Source organism: Stegodyphus dumicola, chromosome 1, assembly GCF_044657685.1.
Source record: "Stegodyphus dumicola isolate Sdum_Otavi_A_Nest chromosome 1, ASM4465768v1".
NCBI lineage: Eukaryota > Metazoa > Arthropoda > Arachnida > Araneae > Eresidae > Stegodyphus > Stegodyphus dumicola.
Window position 1 is genome coordinate 64,806,445 of NC_140768.1, and position 27,693 is coordinate 64,834,137.

Here is a 27,693-nt window from a genome sequence, read left to right on the forward strand (position 1 = left end):
TGATTACTCCACCATGCTACATTATAAACATATTATGTCCAATTTTATTGAATAATAATGGATTATGAACAAATAAATAAGTTTTAAAACATTTATAAAATTGCAATTTTCATGTAAAAATTTTCATACAAATTCAAATGATAATTTATCAGAGTTCTGATTTATAACTAACTTTATAACACATCATTTCAGAATCTTGCAGTTATTAAAGCACATTTCAAAACGGATGATAATATTTAAGTTCATAATTTTCAAGCTGTTCCTGTTGACTAAGCTGTATAATAATTACACAATGTATATGCAGTTCTGGTCAGATTACTTAATTCTTAACTCATAAGGTATTTTCTCCCTCCCTTGCACATGCTTTCATGATGTAATCACAAGCATACTTGATGCATATTTGAGAGGTCCAGGGTTCAAGGTCCGGCGAGTGCACTGTATATTTTTCACATCTCCTGCTTCAAAAAAACCTATTTACCCTACAAGCTAGTCAGGAAATTTCAAGGATACAATCTTCTTTTAAATAGACTTGTCTTCACTACAATAAATAATAAATATATCACCATGAGTTTTGGAATTATTTAAGTTTAAATCTGAACCTTATTAGCTTCAAAATATAAATGGATCATGTTCCTAAAAACAGCTGAAGTACTTTAATTTTGTTTTCAAGACAGTCAAGGTCATACTTTGAACACACTATCATAATTTTTATGAAAAAGATTATTGCTTTTTACACAAGAGTGCAAAACTTAAGCAGCAAATTCATTTGTTAATATATACAATCATGAAATTGCTGAAATGGCTTTTTATGGTCAGTGCAATGAAAGTCAACTCAGTAGAAAGATGATGTGTATGCAAATATCAGCACCATGACATTAGAGGGTTTGTCAGGTCATGCAATTAGAAATCACAATTAGAAAAAATACATACATTTAAAAATCTGGCTATGGTATTACCATAAATTGATATATGTATATTTTGAGGAATGCCTAAGTACTCTACAAAATGCCACAATTTTTCAACATCATAATGTCCACCCAAAGACAGCATACGTCTCTATGGACTTTCTCCTCAATGTAGCAAGCCCACATAACTGTCCTAATTGTCCAAGTCCCCCCTTCCATAGAGCATGTCTTCAACATGGTTAGCCTTTAACTCTAGCCATTGTAAGGCAAGTCTGACTTGGCTGGGCAATTATATCAAATCTGGTGAGAGATCTCTTAACACAATATTAGAATATTAATTTAGAAGTCAAACAACAAAAATGAGAGTTATAATTTCAAATTTTCCCAGGACTAGTTTCGATGGTTTTACCGAACCATCATCCTCAGCTGCAAAAGTGCAAATGAAGGAGATAATATAAGAAAAGAAAGCCTGGACAGGAGATAAGCCACTGGCGTCATCTGTTGATGAAACCAGAGCTAAAACATAATTTCTTTAAAGGCTGAAGGCAAAGATGGATTGGAATTAGGGTCATTAACTAGAACAGAAAGTTTTTTTTTTAATGTGAAATGCCTCTAGAAAATCCAATGGTAGGTGTTTTTTGAATACTTTTGGCAGGAGAAAAATTGAAAGCATGATTTTCAGACCAACAATGTTGGGCAACAGAAGACTTCTGTGTTTCCTTTTTTCTAACATATGCCTCATGTTAGAAAAATTACATAAACAGCTTATGGAGACTACTGATGCCTGTCAGGCCTTAATGACATTTAACGATTTTTTCACCAGCTTAGCAACATTTTGGAAGTTTCCAGAAAACATACTTTCAAGATCCTACAATAAGTTTTTCTATAATGCTTAGGTATCACCATTCCTTTTTCTGTCTACAGTATAAATAAGATGCTGTGAATTTAGCGTTTACTGGGTACAAATTCAACTAACTGCTTTGAAGTGATTTTACAGTTTTAAGAATTTGTCTTATGCTAAAAGAGAAATACAGTGCTAGCTCTCCTTGAGCAGACTTTTCTTCATAAATACAAAAATGTTATTGGCTGTAGGTTGAAATAAATTTTCAATGTTTCTTCTTTACCTGTCTTTTTTCTTTAACAGATCTTTATGGACCAATCACCTACAACAATCTTTTTTACAAAAAACATAAACTCAATTCTTTCATCAATGACAGTATATTATTAATAATATACAATCAACAGGTGACTATTCTTGGAAATATTCCTGAAGTATTCTCCTGAAACATTTATGATATCTATATGAATGATAAGGCTGTTTTTAATTTCCCTATGAAGGTAATCATCATATATGCACGTGATCACCTAAATCAAAGCCCCTTCCCAAAACAAAAAGAAAATTTGAAGAAAGTGCAGAATTGCCCACTGCTTGGTGCGCTTTTCAAAATCGCCAACTTGGCGCGCTCTCGCGTCTTGTCTCCTGGATTTGCAACCCCTCCAGAAGACACTAACACAAGGTGCAACATTAACAATGGCGAACAGGTCAAATAAGTACAATATAAAAGTTGAAGCAAAATTTTGAAAACTGGAAATCCTTTAAAAACAGCATAATAATTTTAAAAAACAAATATGGTTAAGAAAACATAGTAAGCTTCAAAAACTTAAAATCGTTACAAAGCCCTGAAGAATTAAAATTCATTCACCTATAAAAAAATTGGGGAAAGTGCAGTATCACTCACTGCTTGACGCGTTTTTAAGAATTTTACAAACTCTCTATCCATGTACACACCGACCTATTTACACTTAAAAAGAAAATCCCAGAATTGAACAAAAATGGCATTGCATACTCCTTTGACTTTATTCATGTACACTTTGACCTATTTTCACTTAAAGGTCAAAAATCCAATTCCTCTTCCTCTTGTAAAAAGCGGCAAACAAATAAGTGGGAAATTTTTAAAACTGGAAATCCTTTCAAAAAAAACCTAATAACTTTAAAAACTAAAATCATTTCAAAAACAAAATAAGTTTAAAGAACATAAAATCCTTAGAAAACCCTGAAAAATTAATACTTTCACTTCCAAAAAATTTTTAAATATGAAAATCCAGTCTTTACAAAAACATAGTTTTAAAAACTAAGAATCGTTTAAAAAACATAGTAAATTTCAAACACTTAAAATCGTTACTTAATTTAAAATACTTTCACTTACCTGAAAGTGGGTTATCCACTCCGCTCAGCCAATGAACAAAAAGTAACGAATTCTCAAAATGTTCTCAAATTATTGTTTAAAATAACTGCACCTCTACCATCTATTATCATCTGCACCAATCAGAAATTCTAAATTTTAAAATACATACTGAGCATGCGAAAAAATACTCCGAATTTCGCGCTCAGAATAAATTCTCAATTTTAAATACATACTACGCATGCACGAAAATGCTCTGAAATTCGCCTTCCAGAATGGCAAAATCGACTTGGATACCACATTTGGTGCACTTATCAATCTCATAGAAAGCCCCAAATAAGTGGGCGATTCTGCACTTTAGCCGAAAATTTTATGTTATTAGCAAATACAACCTGTAAAGGAACCAGTTAAAAAAAAGAGAGAGAGTGAGACTAAGATACTACCTATGAAATATAGAGCCTTTGTATCCAATTGGAACACCATCTTTTTTATATTCCCCAGTACAAAACTGCCTAGAAAGGAGGAAAAATCATGTAACTGAAGAAAAGCTTTGATGCATAATGACAAATATTTTTACTACAGATAAGAAATACCTTCCATATTACCAAAATGAGACTATTTATTAAAATTTACAAATATACTACATATTTGATCTTAAAGACATAGTAATATATAATTTGTAAATCAGCATATGTATTTAGGTTAATAAAAAAATATTAACAGAAATATAGTATGTATAAACATAGCCACACAGGGGAAAAACATTAAGGCTGACTAAATATTTCATGATAATACACTATATTTACTTCATGATTATTGCAACAAAGTGAAATTAATATTTAAAAAATTGCTCCATGTACAGTAATGATTGTACAATAAGAATCCTATTTTCATATGTGTAATAATTTGTAGACCAGTAATATCAGCACTAAATAAAATCTTGCCAATTAAATACTTTTCGTATACAATGATATTTAAAAATTCCCAATCTTGTACTACTAATATTTGATTATGTGTTCTGCCTCTGCTTACTATTTCTTCCTGAAAAATTATTTTTTCTTCTTGTTTTCTATGGAAGTCATTTTCACGATCTGCAGTTTATTTAAATGCATAATAGAGTAAAACATTATATAAACTAAAATGGTAAATACTAAGTAAAAGCAACACTTCCTGAGAAACTTTATATGCCTTTTAATATGTATCAGGCATTCTATTACAGCTTAATCTTGTTATTACTCAATCATGTTTCACTGCAGATTTCCAATACGTTTATTGATATAAAAAAGTTGAGCAACTCTTTAATGCACTTAAATGTTCATGAAATTGAAATTTTTCCTTCGCCTAACTTTACTCAAACTTTAGATTCATATACAAATATCAACAAATTGTTTGCTAGATAGTTCCATAAATTTTTTTTTCTGTTAGCCAAACAAAGCTACACACACTCAAACCTGTTTTTGTGTGGTCTTTTTTTATGCGATTATGCAGTCCCTATTCATCGCATAAAAAAAATACTTTTCAATTAAGTTACGAAGACTATTTTTGGTTAGGGTAAACTTTTAGGCACCCCTTGTATTATGGAGAAGTTGTTGTTTCATTTATGGTAGCCTAAGTAGTTGAATGTTATAGAAGCCCTACTGTGACGTAATCGGGTGCATGATTCCGGGAAATTTTGAATCATGGGATGTTTTGTAAGTGCTTTTGTGGTGTGTGTTGGTTTCATTGTTTAGATGGTAGAATGGCTGGATGTAGTAGTATTAATTTAAGTTTCTGTACGATTTGCAATGAAAGAGAAAAAGAGCATTAATTGACTGGTGTGTAAATGAAGGTTCACTTAATAGCCATTATAAGTGTCCTGTATGTAGGAAGGATATGCGTCTAGTAGAATGTAAAAACCATTTAAATGGATTTGAATGGGTTTGTAGGGAAAAACGTTCAGATGTTGCGAAGCCGATATACGGATTCGAGTTCAGATAATTTTAGGAAGTTTTTGGATGCTGTTTTGGATGTTTGTGTGCCACAAACTAAAGCTGAAGGAACTTCTAAATAGGGTAAGTGGATATTTGCTTTTTGTAGTGCTTAAAAATATAACATGCTTTTCCTTTTTTGTTATTTTATTGTTTAGTTTAAAATGTAGTTTATTGAGATTATGTATTTTTTGTTTGCCTGTATTGTAGATCTGGGTGCTCTTTTGACTTTTTAAGTGAAAATATATCGATGTGTACATGGACAAAGTGAAGGGAGTGCACAATGGAAGTTTGTGCAGTACATGGATTTTTTTTTTTTTTCAAGTGAAAATATGTCGATGTGTACACAGATAAAGTCAAGGGAGTACGCAATGCCATTTTTATGCAATTTGGGGATTTTTTTTTAAGTGAAAATAGGTCAATGTGTATATGGATACCGAGTTTGTGCAATTCTTTGTCTTGTCATTTTGGCTTTGTGTAGCAGCAATTTTTGGCACAAAATTCGCTGTTATGCAAGCCAAAATAATAAATCAAAGAACTGCACAAACTTGGTATCCATGTACCGCCAAAAATCGCCAATGGGTACGCTAAAATATATTTTTATCCTATTTTTTATAGCTACACTCAAACCTGTTTTTATGTAGTAAATAGGGATTGCATAATCCCACAAAAACAGGTTTGAGTGTATAAACATGTTCTACCATTATTACCAATATGTATTCACCAATCCAATTTCTTTTACATAAGTTTTATGCAAGATCTTGTTCAGACAGGTTTGCTCTTCATCATCCCCTACAGTGTGAGTGTTTGTTATATAACATTTTAGTTTCAAATTATATGCTATATATCACATTAATTTTATTACTTATTATTTATTACCCTAGATACCATTATAATAGATTATTTAGTTCAGATGATGAATGTTTAGAATATAGCAACAGCGATTCAAAAATTTGTGCTGTTTCTGAAGATGAAAATAGTCATGAAATTTCCTCTCCTAAATATTCAATGGTCATTTTTCTGCTTGCAATGGGTACAATTTTTTTCTTGTAGTAAGAATGTGGAGTTTGCTGTATGATGAAAAAGAAAGCTAGTCAAATGTAGCTAGCTAGTTATTTATCTTCAATATTAAAATATTATGCTAGTTGTCCAGTTCATGACTAGTATATCAACTGCTCTTAGATTATTCGGTACTTTTCCGTTTTGCCGGCGCAAGCGATAAAGTCGCCAATAATGGTACAACCGATGCCAAACGGAATATTCTCGCTGGTAACCTTTTACGCCTCATTTTCAAAACAAGTCGCAGCTTTTTCTTATCAGATTGATTGTTTCTTTCAATACTGGCATATAATTACATAGAATTTTTATCAGATAGTTCAGTTTTATGTCTAAGGCCATTTTCGGTAATTAAGTCAATTAGGATGCAATCACAGCTCTTACCCGAAGCCGAAAATATAGAAAAGGTAAAGTCAAGGGTTAAATTCATCAATTCTAATGAGAATGCATTAGCGAAGTAAAGCACTGCAGTTTTACATAATTTCTGAGTAAGCTATTCGTACGCATTGAAATATTTCTTGCATTTAAACTTGTGTTCCAAAAGTTCTTGTGTTAACTTGAAATTAATGTAGATAATTACTGAAAGCATTAGATTTTTGTAGAGTAGTTTACGTGAGATGAGATCGCTTGGGGTCACATGATATGAACCGGCGAATCAGGATGTTGAACCATGAAAGCATAGTAAATTTTTAAATTAATGTCTTTTTACAGATTTATTGTCTTTATTTATTGGCTTTTTTATAAAGTTTTAAGCGATATTAAAATGTTTATGCCTTCAAAATAAAGAATTCTTAGAACTAAAATTTTTTAAATATTTTTTAGGTGTATACTGTATATTGTCGCCAATAAAGTCTGTTTGGCAAGATTTGCGCCGGCGAAACGGAAAAGTACCAATTATTCTTATAATAGCTGGTGATAACGCCAAATTTGTGCAATTTTCTGATTTTTTTTTAAAATGAAAACGGAACACTGTATACATGACAAAGAACAGTGGAAAAAAAAATATGTATGAATTTCTTGAAAAGGTAAGTATTTTGCTTTAGATGGTTTCTTTTTTCTTTTTTTAAATTGTTTTTTTAACTTTTATTGATTGATAGCTCTTTTATGGAATTCTTAGTATGCAGGGATAGCTGTTCTTCTTTGCATATTAGATTGGAAAAAATTAGTTGCCAATCAGTTAGCGACTTTTTAGGTAGAAGGATGTGTTTAGTCAGAAAGTAGTAGCCTAAATTAAAATAATCTAAACATCAACAGTAAGTCCTAACAATAAAATATATAAAAAAATAGAAACACAAAAAATTAAAAGGTATTTCTGAAACATTTTTTAAAGGAGGGAAAAAAAGGAATGCATATAATATTTATGTAGGAATGCATTAAAAATTTAATCAAATACATTTTTATTGTGTATGTGTATGTGATACTTATTCATATAAGATGATTACAAAACAATATGTACGATTTTTCAAAAACTTTAATTTTGCAATAAAAGCCAACTAATAATTTTGAAAATTTATACATGGCAAGCACATTTTTATTTACGTTTTAAAAAGATCTGCATTTGTGTTGGGAAGATTAAAAACCTGAAATTTTACTTTTCACATGCAATCATTTAAATTTTAATTATCAAACATAAATAAATAAGCAATATGCTTATTAATAAATAACAGATCAAGAACACTATAAGCTTTTGTAAAAAGTATCTGCAAAATGAAAAATTTTAAATACCTGAAATTTTCAGCTGTTTTCGGCACTACATCCGAAAATAACTCCATTTTCATTCTTCCTACTTCCTATGACATGTGAATAAATGTATTAAAGAATATGTCATTTATTAAGCTATTCCTATTATTAATCACATTACAAATGTAAAAATGTCATTCCCCTCATAAATTTACATTATATTGACATAATGTATTACATCGAATCATTTACAGAAACTTACTGTAGATCCAATCGTTATATCAAAGAAAACCACAGGATTATTAGGGTGACGAAGTTGCTGCTGTATTTGATTCCAAGTAGCCATTTTATTCTGATATATAATACCTAAATCTTATAAGCATAGAACAGTTAGTTATTTTTTTAAAAGACAAACACATTAGACAACTGCCTTATTTTGCGTCCGCTCGATCTTTCTGCCGAAAACATATTTACCGCTAAATATTTTCCAAAACTGAAACATGTTATTTTCATTGAACAAAATTTAATTTTAGATAATTTTATACAAACAAAAAGTAAATTATGTAGTTTTTGGAAAATGAATTACTCCTCTGTCTGTTTCGACACATATGTTTGGATGCTATAATTTTAGACTTATAGGTTTAATAATTGTGGCAACAACTTTTTATTTGAGCTGTCTGCTATAAGCTTTTAATATTTACATATGCGAAGCTCCTCGTGCGTTGAAATGATTTAAATGATCTGAGTAATATGGACGTAGAACAAAATAACATTTATAGCGGACTATTGAAAAAAATAGACGAAACGGAATGTTTAATTCAAGAATGCAAAAATTTACCTGATATATCTGGGAAGGCAAAGTTGTTAAGAAAGATAGAAGCCGAACTTAAATTTCTGAAACGAGTAAGTAGTGTACGTCGTCCTTTTTTTTTTTTTTAATCTGTGTAATGTATGTCTTCTCTAAGCTCATAGTGTGGAAACATATATATAGCACCTATATGTATATTGAAATTATTTTTGATATGCAATTTAATAATTGTATATATTATTTTGTTATTGGGTAATAGTCTAATGTGTGATTCTGTTATTTGGTAAAATCTGGCGTAGTGTTTTTTTTTTTTTTTTTTTTCCCTGTCTCTCTCTCTCTCTCTCTTCTTTTTTTTTGGGGGGGGGAGTGGAAGGGTAATGCTAATAAATTTTGAAAACATAATGTAGTTTATTCATTATATAAGCATTAAGAGAAGGTTGAAAAAGACTTCTTTTCAAAATTTGACACATGTGATAAATTCAAAGTTTGCTGTATTGCTTTACTTTATACTCTGAAAAATTAATAAATCATAAGTGTTTAAACTCTAAATTCCATAAAATAAAATTCAACAAATATTAACTTAAAATTGATGGTAATCTATAACAACATTATTAAAAAAGTGATAATAATGTTGGAAAAGAAAAAATATATCCATTTTCGTTCCATTTCACCCATTTTCATATCATTTTCAGAAGAGAAACTGATTTCAAGAGATTTTCAGCCTCGAAATTGAATGGGTTTTCTTAAAATCTATGCCAAAGTAACGCTGAACGAAAAGGGAAGAGTGCATTAATTGACTAGTGTGTAAATGAAGGTTTACTTACTAGCCATTATAAGTGTCCTGTTTGTAGGAAGAAAATGTGTATGGTTGAATGTTAGAGGATATTTTTGACTTTTATTTTTGTGAATTTATGTGATGACGGCGATATAAGAATTCTAGTTCAGATAATTTTAGAAAGTTTTTGGATGCTGTTAAGAAATTTTGTGTGCCACACTTTGAAGGATTCAGAAATTTCTGAATAAGGTAAGTGGATATTTGCTTTGTGTAGTGCTTAGTTACATAAGATGAATTTCCTTTTTTATGTTATTTTATTGTTTGATTTAAAATGTAGTTTATTGAAAATATCTATTTTTGGTTTGGCTGTGCTGTAGAATTGGGTGCTGCTTTGACTTAAGTGAAAATAGATCGATGTGTACATGGACAAAGTCAAGGGAGTGTGCAATGCCAAGTTTATGCAATTATCTTATGTTTCTTTAAGTGAAAATTGGTCGATGTGTACATGGCTTGTGCATTTCTTCTACTTGTTATTTTGTCTTTGTTTAACAGTGATTTTTATTGCAAAAATCGCCGCTACTTAAAGCCAAAATAACATGTCAAAGAACTGCACAAACTCGGTATCCATGTACAGCCAAAAATTGTCAATTTTGGCCAAGGGGAATTTGTAAATATATTTTTATCAAACAGTTATGTATGATTCAGATCCATTCTGCTAATTTGTCAAATATTTCAATATAATATAGGAAATGTTTAATGTCATTGTCTTTGATAGTTTTGTATAAGAGCAATTTTATTAAAAGAATACTTCTGCTTTATTTTACCTTTTTAAATCGTAAAAAATTCATCAGATTTATAACTCATTTAAAGAAAAAAGCATGTTTTGATTGTTTGCACTTCCACTGAAAGCTCTATAACAGAGTTTCTTAAATTGTAGGTGGCGGTTGTGGGACCTGCAGTAGAGGATAGCCAAAATTTTAGCAGTTTTGATATTTCGGTACTTTTCCGTTTTGCCGGCGCAGACAATAAAGTCGCCAATAATGGTACAAGTGATCCCAAACAGAATATCCTCGATGGTAACCTTTAACACCTCATTTTCAAAACAAGTCGCAGCCATTTCTTATCAGATTGATTGATTCTTTCAATATTCGCACACAATTGCGTGGAATTTTTACCAGATAGTTCAATTTTATGCCCTAAGGCCACTCGCGGTAATTAAGTCAATTATAATGCAATTACACCGCTCACACGGAGGCAAAAATATAGAAAAGACAAAGTCAAGAGTTAAATTCATCAATTCTAATTGAGAATGCACTAGCGAAGTAAAGCACTGCGGTTTTACATAATTTCTGAGTAAGCTATTCGTACGAATTGAAGTAATTCTTGCATTTAAACTTGTATTCCAAATTAACTTGAAATTAATGTAGATAATTACTGAGAGAATTAGATTTTGTGTAGTTAATAAATCTAATTCGCGTGAGATGAGATCACTTAGGGTCACGTGATATGAACAGGCGAATCAGGATGTTGAATCATGAAAGCATAGTAAATTCTTAAATTAATGTATTTTTACAAATTTATTGTCTTTATTTATTGGCTTTTTTAGAAAATTTTAAAGGTTATTAAAATGTTTATGCCTTCAAAATAAAAAATTCCTAGAACTAACATTTTTTATGCGTATACTGTATGTTGTCGTCAATAAAGTCTGCTTGGCGAGATTTGCGCCGGCGAAATGGAAAAGTACCGATATTTCTTTAATTTATTATATTATAATAATTTTACAATTACCAAATATTTTTACACAATGTATCTGAAAATAGATAAAGATAAGGCAGTACAGGCAAAGAAAAAACATACTTATGGAAAATCTTGTCGACCACAAGAGATGGCGCCATTCGCGCCAAACCACTAAACCCATTTACTAAATAGAAGAAAAAGTGTTCTATTTTTATTTTCTTTCAAATTTATTACATTATCATTTATTTATATTTAATTTTTCATTAAAAATTTCCATTATTTTTTTTTAAGGAGATATACTGTAAAAGCAAAAGCATTAATGTTGCAATGACATTGCTTCTTTTTAAATAAAGTGCCATTTCATGGCCATTAATACATATTTTTGAGACCAGTAAGATTTCATAACTTTAGAAATATTCAACAGCATGCTCTTCTGTAGTAGGCAGGTCCCAAATTTTAATAATATTTTTTTTCGAAAGTGCCTGATAGAGGGGGGAAAAAAGGAATCTTGGCTGATCTTTGGAATATGGTAACAGGTAGCTTGGCGACATTTTGGAGGCGATGAAGGTTACTACCTAGGACTTTGGTAATAATGTGAGAAGCACTCAGTTCCGATTACGCATTATTTTGTGTGAGGGAAATGAGAGATCATGAGATATGTCATGTGACATTAATGGACGAATTACAGTTCTTTAATCAGGAAAGGGGGTAAATTTGGAAAAATTATGTTGTATTAAGCTTCATTGTGTGTTGAAATAGTGTTGATTAATTTTCGGATTGCATGGCGCTATGTAAAGTGAATTCTAAATTTTTAATACGTAATAATTAATAATAAGTTGACTACTGGATTTCGGATTTAGAAATTAGCAGTAGTACTGCAGCCGATTGGAACTCTTTCTGTAGGGAAGTGTGCGTGCCACGTAATGAAGATTCTGAAGAAGATTAGGTAAGTTAGTATTTTTAATTATTTGAGGATATTATTTTTATGCATTGTTCTAAATGTAAGGAGTAAATAAATTAAAATGGTATTATTGGAAAATTGTTATTAGCAATGATTTAGTTTAAAGTAATTAGGATTGTAATCTAATTTTTATTAATTTAATGTATGCGCTTATTTATATTTTAAGTAGTAGTGTTTTTTAATTTAATTATATTTTAATTTAATGATCGTGATTTTGTGAGTTATGTGTTTGTAGTATTTTGGAATACGTTTGAGTAGTATACGTTGAGTATTTTCATGCATTTTCGTGAAATTTTTCTTATTTATGAGAAAAAAGCAGTGTACATGGATATAGTGAAGAGTGTGCACAATGCCATTTTTGTGCAATTCTGGGATTTTTTTTAAGTAAAAATAAGTCTACGTGTACATGGTTTAGTGATATTTTAATTAAATGATAGTTATTTTGTGAATTTTATGTTTGTAGGAATTTGGTATATGTTTCAGTTGAAGTAAATGTATATGGAAATAATTTAAATATTTGACACTAAGTATTTGTAACTATTTTTAATGTTTGCATATAAATTCGTTGCTGACGTTTATAATACGTATAATAGATAATTTAGAGGTAAAAGCTTTTGGATATTTTATTTATTTTATACGTGGAAATGTTCATCCTTGGAAAGGGTATATACTTTTTCGCGATCAGGTAATTTCATATATGTGCTTTTTACCGAGTTTAAAGATTAAGAAAATTTTCCTGCATTTTCGTGCAAATTTTGTAATTTATGAGAAAATAGCAGTGTAGATGGATAAAGTTAAGAGTGTGTGCAATGCCATTTTTGTGCAATTCTGGGATGTTTTTTTAAGTAAAAATAAGTCGACGTGTAAATGGTTTATGTATATGTGCTATTTTAAAAAATGTGCAAGGAGTTTGCGATTGTGCACTTTTTCCCAATTTTGCAGTTAATATTTGTCATGATTAAGAATAATAACTAACACGTGTAATCAAGTTTACACCAAACCCAGCGTGTTTGAAGAAGACCTTTTCCATTTGTAGCAAAAAATTGCATAGTCTTGGGTCTTATCTTGAACAGGCAAAAATGGTCGACAGAATTTGCTGCAAGTACCAAAAAAATGACAATGTTTCGATGCATTCATTTTATAATATAAATGCTCATTTTATTTGCTTTGCATGTGACGCTGTCATTTGGTCGGATACATATTTAAAACTTTCACATTGTTCTATGTCTTAAAATTAGAAATTAAAGTTAATAACCTGAAACTGCAATAGTATATTACAGTACACGTGAAAAAAAATTGAGGGTTTTACTCATGCGTGTGTCGGACTTGTGAAATGCTTATGGGGTCCCACAAAATTTCTACAAAGTATTATGGTGCCCTGGGGTCGCGAAAAAAATCTCGGTGATAAAAGGGGTCGCGACTGAAAAGAGTTTAAGAAACCCTGCTCTAGTAAATATGAATAAGGCAGTACACAAATTTAAATATTGATAAACCACTCTAAGACGATACCATAAAATATTTAATCTGTGAGCTATCTCAGTATTTTACCATGCATAAGTTTAAAAGCATTAGCTGCGAGATAATTACTTTTAGACATAGATGGCAAAATTTTAAAAGTGCTATGCAAATGCCAGAAGCTATCTATAAGATCCAAACCTTCAGCTTATATTCACTAAAACCTAATTTGCATTCAACTGAGAAATATGGAAAGAAATTAAAGTAAAGACGGCAGTTATACAGTCAAAAGTCATTAATTCGGACACCCATAATCCGGAATGATCTATAATCTGGACCTCAAAGCTAAAAACTTTCTGCGCGTGCGCCACGTTGACACATGCGCATAGGCGTGTGCGCAAGTGCAGAATACGTTTTCGCGTGTGCGTTTTATGTATAATGGACGGTATAATCTAAAATTATCTATTTTAGTTAATATTGATGATTGCATTGTTCCTTAATCTTCGAATTGGATCCGGCTTATTATTTTTTTCAGACTGTAAGAGCAATTTTATAAAAGTAAACTTGAACTTTCGATTATGTCAAATAGAATTTCCGATTCTGGAGCTCCCAAAGGATCGTACAAAATGAAAGTATGTTTCGATGTCCATCAAACAAAAAGTGGAATTGCTGCAAAAAATGGGTAAAGACATGAAGAATGTGACAGAGAGGTTAGTGAAAATGAAAAAATTTCGATTGACAAGTTAGTCGGTATTCTCGGCACAACAATTAACGGGACTTGAACAGCGAAACTTTGTAACTGAACAAGAAATTGTGTCTGTTTATAGAATTAAAGAGAAAGTATTATCACATAAAACGAAGCAACTTAAAACAACTTACATTGAAAGAAATGTTTAATAAAGTAAACAAATAAATATTAAGCTTTTTTTTTTGTAAATTTTGATACCCTTTAGATTATAATTGTTCTTTATTTCATAAATTAAGGTTTCATATTTTTAATTTTAGAATTTCTGCATGCCATCTTACAAGATTTAAACTGATGATCTATAATCCAGAAAAATTTATAATCCGGAATCGCCGAAGTCCCGACGAGTCCAGATTAACGACTTTTGACTGTAGTAACTGGTTAGTTTAACATAAGAATCATACGTGATGTACAGGTTTACAAAATGCATTATCTACATAACTTATGTTTACTATACAATAGATTATAGGATGGTAGCAACATATTATTTGATATACAGTCAAAAGTCTTTAATCCGGACTCGTCGGGACTTCGGCGATTCCGGATTATCGATTTTTCCGGATTATAGATCATCAGTTTAAATCTGGTAAGATGGCATGCAGAAATTATAAAATTAAAAATATGAAACCTTAATTTATAAAATAATGAGCAATTATGATCTAAAGGGTATCAAAATTTACCAAAAAAGAAGCCTAATATTTATTTGTTTACTTTATTAAACATTTCTTTTAACGCACGGATGCATACCTTACTCATAGCCGAAATTATAAAATTGCAACCAGAAAACTATGTGATTTGTATTCGTGAAATTTATAATGAAGAGGAATTTGATTTAAATCATATCAAAGACGAAGTACATCGAAATTAAATACTACATTTAGTAAAGAATTATAAAGCCGACTAAAATAAAAACATCTGCCCTGAAGATAACGATAGTGTTGACAGATCAACTTCCAGTTCATTGCGCGCCGCGACGTGCCCCCCCCCCCGCGCAGAGCAGCGTGAAATTGATAAACAGATTTCGGAACGGTTAGATAAACAAAGGATATGCTTTTATCCATTTTTTGTAGCAATTCGTTTTTTGTTTGATGGACATCGAAACATACTTTCGTTTTCTAGATCCTTTGGGAGCTCCAGCATCGGAAATTCTATTTGACATAATCGAAAGTTCAAGCTTACTTTTAGAAAATTGCTCTTACAGTCTGCAAAAAATAATAAGCCGGATCCAATTTGAAGATTAAGGAACAACGCAATTATCAACATTAAGTGAAATAGATAATTAGATAATTTTAGCTTATACCGTCCATTATACATTAAACGCGCACGCGAAAATGTATTCTGCACTTGCGCAGATGCATATGCGCAGTCGTAAATGCCTTGCGCGAACGAGTAAAACGCCTATGCGCATGCGTCAATGCGGCGCATGCGCAGAAAGATTTTAGCTTTTAGGTCCGGATTATAGATCATTCCGGATTACGGGTGTCCGAATTAACGACTTTTGACTGTATTATGATTATCTTCTGAAAAATATTCATGAGGCACTATGCTGTATCTCCAGAATAGGCAACCATGACATTACCAAAATTTATTTATTTGGCAACTGAAAACAAAATCTTGTATTTGCTTAGGACCTCTTTAAGTTTTAATTTCGTCCTGTGTGCATATTTTAACATTTTCATATCTGATTATGAAATATCTGCATATTCAGTTTGAAAATTTTTGGACTATTTTTTGAAGTATACAGTTTTTTTTGGGGGGGGGATTTTACTTATTACACCATCGACCTTGAAAGTTAGTTACCATCAAATCATGAAAACTGGTGGAGATCCTACCAAAGTTATGCCAGTCATTCCTGCAGAATTCTGGAGGAACAGATGTCTCTTTATTTAATAAATAACCAGTATTCAACCTGCTTCTGTTTTGTGTTTCATAAGAAGGTTTTCGTCCATTTCTACCATTTTTTTATGCCCTCTGTTTAGTGTGATGTGAGTACAAACTTCCCAAAGGTTAATTGTTTGAATCTGTTATTGTTTTGTCGATCTTGTTCAGCTAACCATATCCTGTTCATTAATACACACTTTTTTTAGGCTAGGAGTGCATAATTTTAAAATTAATCCACTGCTTATTCTATAGAAGACAGGTTACATATTTATCAATGTTTTTCAAAACGGATGAAAAATACAGCAATAATAGTTAATTTATATCATTTTTTTTATAAAAACAGCTTGTTGAGACTCAATCAGGGATATAACAAAGAAAATGCATATGGTTATAAGTATGCTGGTATTATATGCTTATCAATTACTGGTAATGAATCATGCTGCTTGTCAACAGTTTCATAGTCGATGGGACATAGAGCTTGTGCCTTTGACTGGGATAGTGGTTTTTGACTCTGACCGCCGTTCCAAAGGGCCCAGGTTCAAATCCTGGAAAAGGCATGGATATTTATAAATGTATAGTGTCTGTGCAGGGGGGGGCATTAAAAGATGTGCCAAGTCGAAAGTACTCTCGAGAGGTTGGTAGTGAGGAAGACAGATGGGAAACCTTCTGATCCGTGCCCCTCCCCAGGTGCTGTGTCAAAATTTGGGGTGGAACTGAGTTGGTCTGTCACCTGTATGGTGATCAAAGCTCTTTGCCAATGGCAGATGCATTTGACTCCTTGCCACAATGAATATCATGGGTTTGTGCTGACCATTGTAAGACAAGTGAGATTGGTAATAACAACAACAAACGTAGACCTTGCATAAATGAAAATGGAAAAAAAAAAAAATAGTTATCAAATTTTCAGTTTAGAAAGAAAATTTGGATAATCTTTAGAATATGGTAACAGGTAGTTAGGCGACATTTTGGTAACACGATAAAGGTTACTAGCTAGGACTTTAGCAGTGTACATGGATAAAGTCAAGAGTGTGCGCAATGCCATTTTTGTGCAAGTCTGGGATGTTTTTTTTAAGTAAAAATAGGACGACGTGTACATGGATGATACCATGTATGTGCAATTATTAAAAACGCGGCAAGCAGTGGGCGATTCTGCACTTTCTCCCAATTTTGCACCTAATATTCATCATGATTAAGCACTTTTGTTCCATAAAAGTTCTAGCATAAGCATAATTTGGCTGGCAGATTGTTGGAAAAAAATTTTGAGTAAAAAAAAAAAAAAAAATGCCTTTACTTCGTGAAAACAAAATGGCGTCCAAAACAAAAGTAGCAGGTTGCTGTAGCAAAGTTGGTCGCCAAATTTTTGCCAAAAAATCATTAAGTTACCATAATTTAAAGATTAACCAAAAATTCTTAATGGAAAAAGATTTAGAAAGAAAATTCTTAATGGAAATATGTAGATGTAAATCTCTTCATTTTCATGAAATGCATTATCAGTGTAGCTGAGATGACTTTAAAATAATAATTTTGAAATTGATTTTTATTTTTCAACAATATGATTTAAAAATACCTTGCTAACTAAATTGGTAAAACTAATTTTGTGTTATAGAATTTTAATGCAGAAATATTGTTGATAAAGTACTGTAGGTTGTGATATTTTTTTCTTTTTTAAGCTTTCAAAGAATCGTGAGAAATTAAAAGAAGAACATATAAGAAGTTCTAATATATATCATTTGTCAGCTATAGTTAGAAGCTGCAATGAAATGCAAGGAGTTATTAAAGTCTTGGAAACTTTTTCTTATATAACTGAAGAAAATGAAGGTTATGTTTATGAGGATTCACTTGTTGTAGACATTGTTGCCGATTTTGGGAATACATGGGTGAAAGTTGCCACTCGTAACCCACATCATTTGTATCAAGCATCAGTTGGTAAGTAAACTTATGTGATATAAATTTGTTTTATATTGTATAATCTGTATCTTATGACTTTCACACAGATGTATTGATTAGTTACACTATTCTAAATTTGAGCATGTAATGTACTATAGTATCCCTACTAAGTTTTACATTCGGTAATATGAATTGTTTTTTATTTATATTTTACATAAATTGTAAGATCTTTAAATAAAAATTAATGTAAGTTTTGTGATAATTATTGAATTATGAATTTATTCTTTCTTCTTTTCTATATCTTAATAAGATAGTAAGAAATATTAGATATGATTTAAAGAAAATGTAATTTAAGATGTTCATAGTATTAATGCTGTAGTACATATATTATAAATAAAGATGTTAAACCTTTAAATAATTATTTATGTAGTGAATATCCATGCATACCTTTGCTTTTTCATCATTTCTAGTTAAAGTGTGTTTAACCTTATACAGTCCGAAATCCGGACTCGTCGAAACTTCGGTAATTCTGGTTTTGGGATTTTTCTGGATATTAGATCATCAATTTAAATCTGGTAAGATGGCATGCAGAAATTATACAATTATAAATATGAATTCATAATTTATGAAATAAAGAACAATTATTATCTATAGGGTACCAAAATTAAAAAAAAAAAGCACTTAATATTTATTTATTTATTTGTTTACTTTATTAAACATTTCTTTCAATGTAAGTTGTTTAAGTTGCTTTCACAAAAAATTAAAAAAGTTCCTTTTTCTTTTTCCTTATGTCATATACAGTTGACTTTCCAATGCCATACTCCTTGCATAATTTTGAAACAGATATACCTTTATCCATTTTTTGCAGCAATTTCACTTTTTATTTAATAAACATCAGAACATGGTTTTGCTTTCTAGATCCTTTGGCAGCTCCAAACTTGGAAACTCTTTTCGACATAATCGAAAGTTCAAGCTTAGTTTTTATAAAATTGCCATAATATTAACAGTCTGCAAAAAGTAAGCTGGATCAAATTAAATTTGGGAGCAGTGCAGTCTGCTACATTAATTGAAATGCCTTAGAATCAATAAAGTTAATTTTAGCCTAGCTTAATAGCATCTGTTATACATTATTGGCTGTGTTGTTACAAGATTGGCAATGAAAGCCAAGTAGTTTCGCTAAATTTTGTCTTGCTCCTATTGCATACTGAATTAAGTCTGAATTGTATTAGTTTAGTTATTTACTATACCTACATTTATTTCTTGCACATGCTTCAAACTAATCTGAGTCCTGAATAAATTAACTCCCACATATAATCTAGCTTATCTAGCTTTATCTAGGGCCGGTGCTATATACCGCCTGGTGCAGTCTCTGCGGGTCCTAAAGTCTGGTAGCAAAGCACCTTAAATTCTAAATTTTCACCACACCTAAAGTTTGGATCCTAGTGCTTTCCCTAAATCATAAAGAACTTCTCATCCCTTAATTTTGCCACTTGGTGCTTTCCCAAATTCCAAAAATTTTGCCTTCCCTAAATTCTGCCATCCGGTGCCAACATATTCTGCCGCCGCTTCTGGGTTTATGGTGAATAACATATCAGTTATTCTTAATTAAACCAGCACTAAATGTAATCTTTTGGCATATGAATTTAAATAGCATATGAAAAGAAATTTTTGTTTAATTTTTCCTCGTCAACATTTCTTAGAACATTTAAAAACCTATAATCATCGCAAAGCATAATGTTAGCATAAAAGGTTGCCATACTCTTGTTATTCAATTACTAATATAAAAAAAAGTTTAGACATCACTGCATGAGTTATTACTGAAGCTGTCATGTATTGATAAACATGCAGTGATGAAAGCAAAATATAATAAATAATGACTTGCCAGATTGGCGTCAGGGATATAAAATAGGTGAATGTTTCGGTTTGAGATGTATGCCAAGCAGATACTCGGCTATGGAATCAAATTATTAATCTCACAAATTTATGCTTACATGATTGTTTTTCCATAACGAGGTATTTTATTTAGTGCTTAAATGAAATTAAGAATCAGAATTTTGAAGTGAAAATCTCCACATGTTTTATTGTGGAAGGAAAAATCAAATGCGCGTGCATAAAGCATACAAAAAAAAAAAAAAGTGTTTGGATTTTAGATCATTCCGGATAATGGTCGTCCGGATTTTGGACTTTGTACTGTATATATAATTGTATTTATATGTAAAGATTATTCACCTTTAGCAGCTACTCTAAATTTTTTATTACACCATTTAAAATTTTCAAATATTAGCAGTAAATTATGTAAAATATTTTATTATAAAATATTCAGAAGTATTGTATTATATGGAAAGAATATGTTTTGTTTGCAGTTAAAAGTTTACCGTACTTTCAACCCTTTATACAGGTCATGGGAAATATGGGCGGAAATCAATTGTTGAACAAGTTCAGGATATGGTGGAATGTGCTTGTCAGAATCAACATATGTTTACTATTCCCAAAATAGTTGTTCGTTTAGCAGCTGGTGTTACAAAAGAATTGAAAGCACTCTTGGAGGAATTAAATGTTTTGGTGATTGGAGATGTAATCAGTTCAGATACTGATGCTACTTCAACTGATGCAGCGTCCCAGCTTACGAATAAATTAGAAAAATTTGATTTTAATAGTGAAGAAGACTTAAGTTCAATCTCGAGTGAGAAATTTGTAGTAGACCATAGTGATGAAAGTAGTTACTTCAATATGCAGGCCTTACCATCTGATGCAATACTTAACCTTGATGTATCAACATTTTTAGCTTATGTGTCAAACATGACAAATGGACATTGTCATGCAAAATATAGTGAAAAACTTTTGACAGATTTAGCAAAGATGGAGCAAGCTCGCCCTGTAAAAATAATACTTGATCAGCTATTTAAAGGTATATTATTCTGTTATTTGTAACTAATTTTTATTTTAATTAAGAATTTATGCAGTGCTACAAGAAAATATGAGTATATTGTGCTTTTCTTAATATTTTTTAAATAAAGTTCAAAATAAATTGATATGTAATATTGGAGAATAAAATAATACAGCTTACTATCTAAAAAGCAGATGAAATGTTTGAATTGTCATTTTATATTTTAGTTTTCATTCCTGTTATTTTCAGCATTTTAAGGACTAAAACAGTAATATAACTTTAACTTAATTTAATGCACGTTTTCTGACTGAAAATTTCTGACTGCATTCATAAAAATCAATGTATTGGAATTTAGGGGCCAATTTCGAACGTATTATGGCCATTTAGTCACTTATTTTAAATAAAAGGAACAGAAAAACAAATCGACAGGGACTTGCACTTCCTAATCCATATTAAGGAGTAAATTTTAAATCTCCATAGTTTACTGAAATTTCTTGACACATTTAAAGTCATAAAAGTGTGGGACATATATGTCCCAGCCCCCTGGAAAAGGTTAAAGAGGTAAACAAGTAACTAATCTTATATTACTTTTTAGGTCTTGTATTACTGCATAACTTTCTTTTCTTTTTTAAGTGAAGGTCACTAGAAAAATAAAAATGACTGCAGTATTCATATTTTTGTATAGGAATGAAACCACCATTAAAATATATATTATTAATAATTTTCTTACCTTTGATAATTACCAAAATAGTATTGCCTGTTAATACTATAATGTACTAGCTTGCACTCATGTTAAATGATGTATTATTAATCTGAAAGATTTATAAATTACGAATGAATTACCAGTTTTCAGTACCAATATTTTTATTTTTCTTTCTCTGAAGGAAAAACTGTCTTGAAAATCTCAATTTATTATATAAATAGAAGGCAGATTTATATTTATACTATTAATACATATATTATAATTAGCACTTTAGGATATACATCTAAATATTGACTTTTGGTGACTAGGCATGAAAGTAGTGAATAGAGTGCACCTTCCCTTTGTGTTGTTACCTATGAATACAATAAGTTTTAAGGACAGAAAGAAACAGATTCTCTTCTGACAAAATGTACATATTTTAAGTCTTAAGTAAAGATTAATATTTTAATGTGTATGGAGTCAATTGGATGTCTTTGACGAGGATATAAATCATGCCATAACTACAGGCTAAGTAAAAAATATATTGTTCAGATTTCAGAGCAAATACAAATCTTAAATTGGCTACTATATGTGCAAAAGTCCACTGTCACTGCTTTATTGGATACCCATATTAATCTTTTTGATTTCTTGCCATTTCAATCAGTATGCCATTTAGTGAAGGTTGGTTGTGAAACCACTGGGCTTTTGTGTAACTATCAACCGTACCTTGTGCTACACTCAGGCATACTCTTATAATTAAGTGACAAAGTGAATGATGAGTTTAACCATCCTGAGACAAATACTGTAATTGACAACTGCTCGGCCATTCTGTGAAATGTGGAGTCGAGTACATCTGTTGATATTATTTAAAAACAATCTCTTTAAAAGTAAATAATACTTTTGGTATGCCATTAAAAGAATTATCAGGGAAGGAGTTTTTTATTAATTTGGCAGGGGGGAAAACAAAAATTTGTTTTCACTGGACATTAACAAAATTTTTCTCTATAAATATGTTTGGGAAAAATAAAGAGAAAAAACTGAAGTGGTTATTTACTTATTCAAACAAAAATATTAATATGTATCACAATGTATTGGTTACATTGTTTCACATAAACTTGGTGAAAACCTTCAGATTTTATCATTTGATTTAATACGTATATGCCAAGTTGATTCAATTAAAAATTATTCTTAAAATTTAATTCCAGACATATACAAGAAGATGTTTATCACCTGTTACTGAAAAATATTTTGCGTTTAATCATTCTTAACAGGTCGGAAATTAGTTTGTTGTGAAACAGCTTATAGAGATTTCTTGGAGATTCTTTCAACAGTTGGCGGTGAAGCTGAAAAACAAAGAGCAAATGAAATGCTAAAATATGTAACAGTAGTTCCAGACAATCCTTCACCTAAAGCCCTTTCTTTGGAGAAAACAAGCAAGATTAAAGAACGTTCTAAGGTATTTGAAAATCTATATTATTAAAAAATTTTGTATTGTGATATTGTAATGAAAAACCTAAATTGTTGAGTAAGCCCTTTTTATGTCAACCAACTAAAAAAAATTGTAGTTGAGATTCAAAAATTGTTGTGTGAGAAGTTCACTATTCTTCATTTTTTTTTGTGCTTATTTACATAACTACATTTCCATTAACTACTTATTAATTTTCTTCACTTTTTTATCTTTCTGCATTCAAATTAAATTATTTGAAAATTTTAAATTAAAGTTTTTGAAATTTTTAAATGTTTTTGGATCTTTTTCAGCATTTATATTTTCCTTATTAAGCAATAATATCCAATACTTATTGTTGATAATTTATCTAAAATGGGGGAATAGAAAGAATTTGGGTAGAAACAATATTTTATAAAAAAAATAAATGGCAATTTAATAATTTCTGGCATAAGGTAGGGGAAGGGATGTTGTGGAACGCAAGGTTATTGTCATAAACATGTAATTACCACTAGTTTATGAATTCTCCTTAACAATATTTTCAATATATCTGTTTCTGTGTGATAGAAGCATACATGATTAAATGGTACACAATTCAAAATTTTATGCACCACATGAAGTAACTTTTAATTGCAAGGAAATTTTGACAATATAATATTTAGGCTTCAAAACTTTTATTTATTTTGGTGATTTTCCATGTTTCCTTGAATTTGATATCTTGACAATGAAATTTTGTAGTCGATATCTTTGAGAAATTTTATTTAAATATTTATTAGGTTATAACAAGGTTAAATTATTAAAATTTTGAATTTGTGAAATTCTCATAAAATATATTTATTTATTTTTAATTCATGAAAAAGTACTACATTTATACAAGAATATATATTTTGATAGAATTAATTATGTAATGATATATGCAACATCTGTAAGTTTAATACAGAAAAATTTCTGAGTTTGGTATTTGTTACAGTAAAACCGAACTTGCACGAGCCAACACCTGTATAACTATTTTGTTATGTTTATTTCCAAAATCGCAAAATGACGTAGTTATAAAACTTACTCCACTTTTCCAGTCCCGATTTAATAGAAAATTTTTTGTACTGTGTCATTTTGATCTGGTATTCTCATTTTATTTTTATGACAAAAACTTTAGTTTCTAAAACTTATTCTATAAGCATATTTTGACAACATTGGAAGACAATGCCTATTCTAAGTTTCCTTATTAAAATCTTCTGACCATTATTATTAGTAATGTCACACTAGATCTGGTACTTTTCATTGTTTTTAATGTTCTGCTACATTTACTATGAGATCTAGTACTTTCTTCGTAATGAGTAACAACATTAACAACAAATAAGAGAGTTAGTTATATGATAATGACATAGTATATGATCTATCACTTTTAGTTAATTATTTATTTCTTAGTTGGCAGTGTTGAAACACTATTATTAAGTATGAAAATAAATACAAATAATTAAGAACAGATGTATGAAAATTATTCATTAATTTAATTACCTATTAAAATTTGTTAATTTAAATTTATTCTATTAAATTTAAATTCTTTACAATTTTGCAAAACAAAAGGAGTGGCTGTTTATAGGGCCATTTTTTATGAGTAATCCAGCCATATAAATTATGGATATTGCACAGCATGGTTAAAAAATAAGTCATCGCTTTTATGAATGGATCTTCGCTATGCTTTTGTGAGATAATGTGGATGCATTTGCAATGCTTCCATATTCCCACTTTGCATGCTGTGTAAAATTTAACTTCAAAATAACCTCCTCCCCATTCATTAAAATGTTTCAGGATTGAAAATTTTGTCAACCCTGCAGCGGGTACTAATACTAATAATACTAAAGGAAATGTTTGAAACAACTAATTTTAGTGGTATCATTTAAAAAATAAACTGACTAAAAATATTACATAGTTACCCATAAGACTTCATATCTTGTTACAGTAGAAATTGCTGGTTGGCAAGTTAGATGCACAAAAAGTTATCTCAATTAAGGCACATATTTCTTTTTCATCCACTGAACCGAAAACCATAAATCTAAATTTAGATTACAATATTTTGTTGAATGTTTCTTTTGTTTACTAATTTTATCATGAGAAATACAATGATCAAGAAATATTTTATGAAATCCTAATATATTTAAAGTAATACTAGTTAAAAAAATAAAGCTTATTATTTTTAGTTGTAGAAAATATGCGGAAGGTGTAAGAGAAAGTAGAAGCTTCTCTGATATGAGTTTAGATGAGCAAGAAGTTGCAGCAAGAGACATAAGACACTTTAAGATAAAATATATGTCCATTTATTTTGAGTTTTTAATAAAATTTTCAAAGGAGTAGATCCTGTATTAAAAATATAGTAATATAGGATTCTGAAATGTGAAAATCAAACTGGGTTTGTATTATAATAATGCTATCTTGCTTTCAGACTGAGTTTGCATTATAATGCTATCTTACATTTTCCTATAGAAGAAAATAGCTATAAAGATCTTGATAAAGAAAGGCATCTATCATCTGTCATAGTTGAACAACTATTATCTAATTTTACAATGTCCAATTAAGAATAAATTGTTTCTGCTGCATTCATCATTAGCAGCTGAAAGAATATTTCTAGCATTGATGATAAAAATAGGATAAGGAAATGGAATATTTTTGCTGAGTGATCACCTTGCTGCTCACGTACAGTATAATAAATATTTTAAGTGATTGAGAATTTCATTCTAAAGAATAAAATCTAAATCTTTCTTGTAATGTTGCTTATTCTTACACTTGCACATTTAAATTGTTTTCTGTTTTAATTAAATTAGTTTAGAAATAGACTTGCAATTTGGAATAATATAAGAGATATGCTTCAATTATATTTAAGCATTTAATACTATATTTCTGTGATTATTTTTTATGTCAAAGATTTGAGCATTTAAAAGCATATCCCTATGAAAAACTACATTGAATTAAGAAAATAATAAAAGCAGAAAGTCAAGATAAATAATCATTACTGGTGAAAACTTCTTTCAGTAAAACATGAGGCATATCACAGACTTCTTTTAACTTTCCTTGATGCATCATTTCTAAGAAAGCCTGAGAATGAAATACTCTGGAGATAATTATATAGCCTATATAAAATTCATTATTTTCATTTGAAGTTATTATTACATTATGTTTGAGATAACCGCAGTAAATCTATTTTCATTTTCTCTGCAGTTAAATCAAATGAAAATTTTCAATTATTTGTGATATTTTATGAATGCGAAGATGACATAAGTTGAATTTTATTTCAGATTGTTTTTGGTACTGGAGATATGATGAAAGCTGTTACTGTAAGTGCAAACTTAGGATTTTTGCGAGCTGCAAGGTCCCAGGTAAGGAAGGCAGAATGATAAGTTTAGTTAATGTGGTTTCTTAGTGAAAATTAGAGAGTATTGAAATAATAAGTTTACATTTTATACACTTACATATTGTGATCTCTTTTAATGAAAGTTACAGGTTAGGGACATGTTTAGATTTACATATAATTGTTCAGCTATAAAATAGATTGAATACAGTTCCCTTTGAAAGGATTATCATACTTTCATAACAAAAATTGTATCAAATTAAAATTCATGAACAGGATATGGAATAAATGATATGAAATACCAAAAATAAAAATGCAATAGTTTCTAAAACAATGCTGTATGTTCAAATTAAAATTACTGTTTTCTTTGTCATCCCTGCATTGTATATCATTTTAAAAAATAAAATTTTTTGCTTTTTATTCTAGGGTATGAAATTTGTTGCATTTGTTCATGAATCTAGAGCTCTTACAGAATGCAAAGAACTTAAGGGTGAAGACATTTCTTGTAATTAAAATAAGTTATTTTTAAATAAATAAGAGAAAACGTCTTTCCATTTTCATTAATATTTTTAATAACTCGGGCTTTTCTGTACATTTCTCTCTCTAAAATTTTATAGGAAAAAAAAATTACATCGGAGATTTAAAACAAGTTGCTTTATACATTATATTGAATTTATAAAGTACAGATTCACATTACAAAGCTGTAATTAAACTCTCTTAAAATGGCATTAAGAACAAAATTTTTCCTGTATTTTGTTGTACTTCATGTTATTTTTCACAAATAAGCAAAAATGAATCCTAAAAAATATAAATTGTTTCATATGTTGCAAGTATTTTTATCTCCTTGTTGTGCATGCGATCAACTATACATATTTTAATTTGTTTAGTGCTGTATATCATCCAGATGGGTAAACAAGTTTCTAAAAAATATTAAACTATATAAATATGAATGTAGTTTAAGCTTCATACTTAGTTCCCAAGTTTAAACATTTTTTGTAACTAAATGCAGATGGTTTTTATAAAGACATTTAGTTTGAATGGGAAACCTTTTTCATTAAAGTACATTCTTTCTGACTTTAAAATAGAGTTATGCAATGAAAGTTCTTCAAAGAGTTATATAGGAATTATATATATACAAAAAGGCATTCCATACAGTTGTTAGAAATGTAATATTATGTTCATTAACAGTTACAGTGGGTATTGCTTTGTAAAATCTCTGCTTTATAAAATCAAAACCCAAGGAATGAAAAAGGACATGAGGGAGAACTATAAACATTTTTTTTTTTTTATTTTGCTC

At 30.0% G+C, this 27,693-nt stretch overlaps 2 protein-coding genes across 2 annotated transcripts in view; one reads left to right on the forward strand and one right to left on the reverse strand.

Moving 5' to 3' along the window:
• Positions 1 to 8,240, reverse strand: part of LOC118181594 (peptidyl-prolyl cis-trans isomerase H) — a 39,595-nt gene extending 31,355 nt beyond the window's left edge. Inside the window, exons 1-3 of the mRNA XM_035350748.2 lie at positions 8,054 to 8,240; positions 7,837 to 7,901; positions 3,532 to 3,600 (exon numbers count right to left, since the gene is read on the reverse strand). Coding sequence (XP_035206639.1) covers positions 3,532 to 3,600; positions 7,837 to 7,901; positions 8,054 to 8,137 — 218 coding nt within the window. The 5' untranslated portion in view covers positions 8,138 to 8,240. The remainder of the gene's footprint in view (positions 1 to 3,531; positions 3,601 to 7,836; positions 7,902 to 8,053) is intronic.
• A 225-nt stretch (positions 8,241 to 8,465) lies between these two features.
• Positions 8,466 to 26,944, forward strand: LOC118181593 (UPF0415 protein C7orf25 homolog). Its single transcript, XM_035350747.2, has 6 exons — positions 8,466 to 8,694; positions 17,824 to 18,079; positions 20,439 to 20,948; positions 22,881 to 23,065; positions 26,344 to 26,424; positions 26,823 to 26,944. Exons 1-6 carry the CDS (start codon positions 8,542 to 8,544, stop codon positions 26,907 to 26,909), a joined length of 1,272 nt encoding a protein of 423 aa, XP_035206638.1. The 5' UTR covers positions 8,466 to 8,541; the 3' UTR covers positions 26,910 to 26,944.
• Positions 26,945 to 27,693: the final 749 nt, after the last annotated feature.

Excerpts from the sequence above, each read along its gene's own strand:
- LOC118181593 (XM_035350747.2), top strand. The coding sequence starts at position 8,542 with ATGGACGTAGAACAAAATAACATTTATAGCGGACTATTGAAAAAAATA. Across the intron at positions 18,080-20,438 it reads TTTGTATCAAGCATCAGTTG|GTCATGGGAAATATGGGCGG; the intron begins GTAAGTAAACTT and ends CCCTTTATACAG. Across the intron at positions 26,425-26,822 it reads TGCGAGCTGCAAGGTCCCAG|GGTATGAAATTTGTTGCATT; the intron begins GTAAGGAAGGCA and ends TTTTTATTCTAG.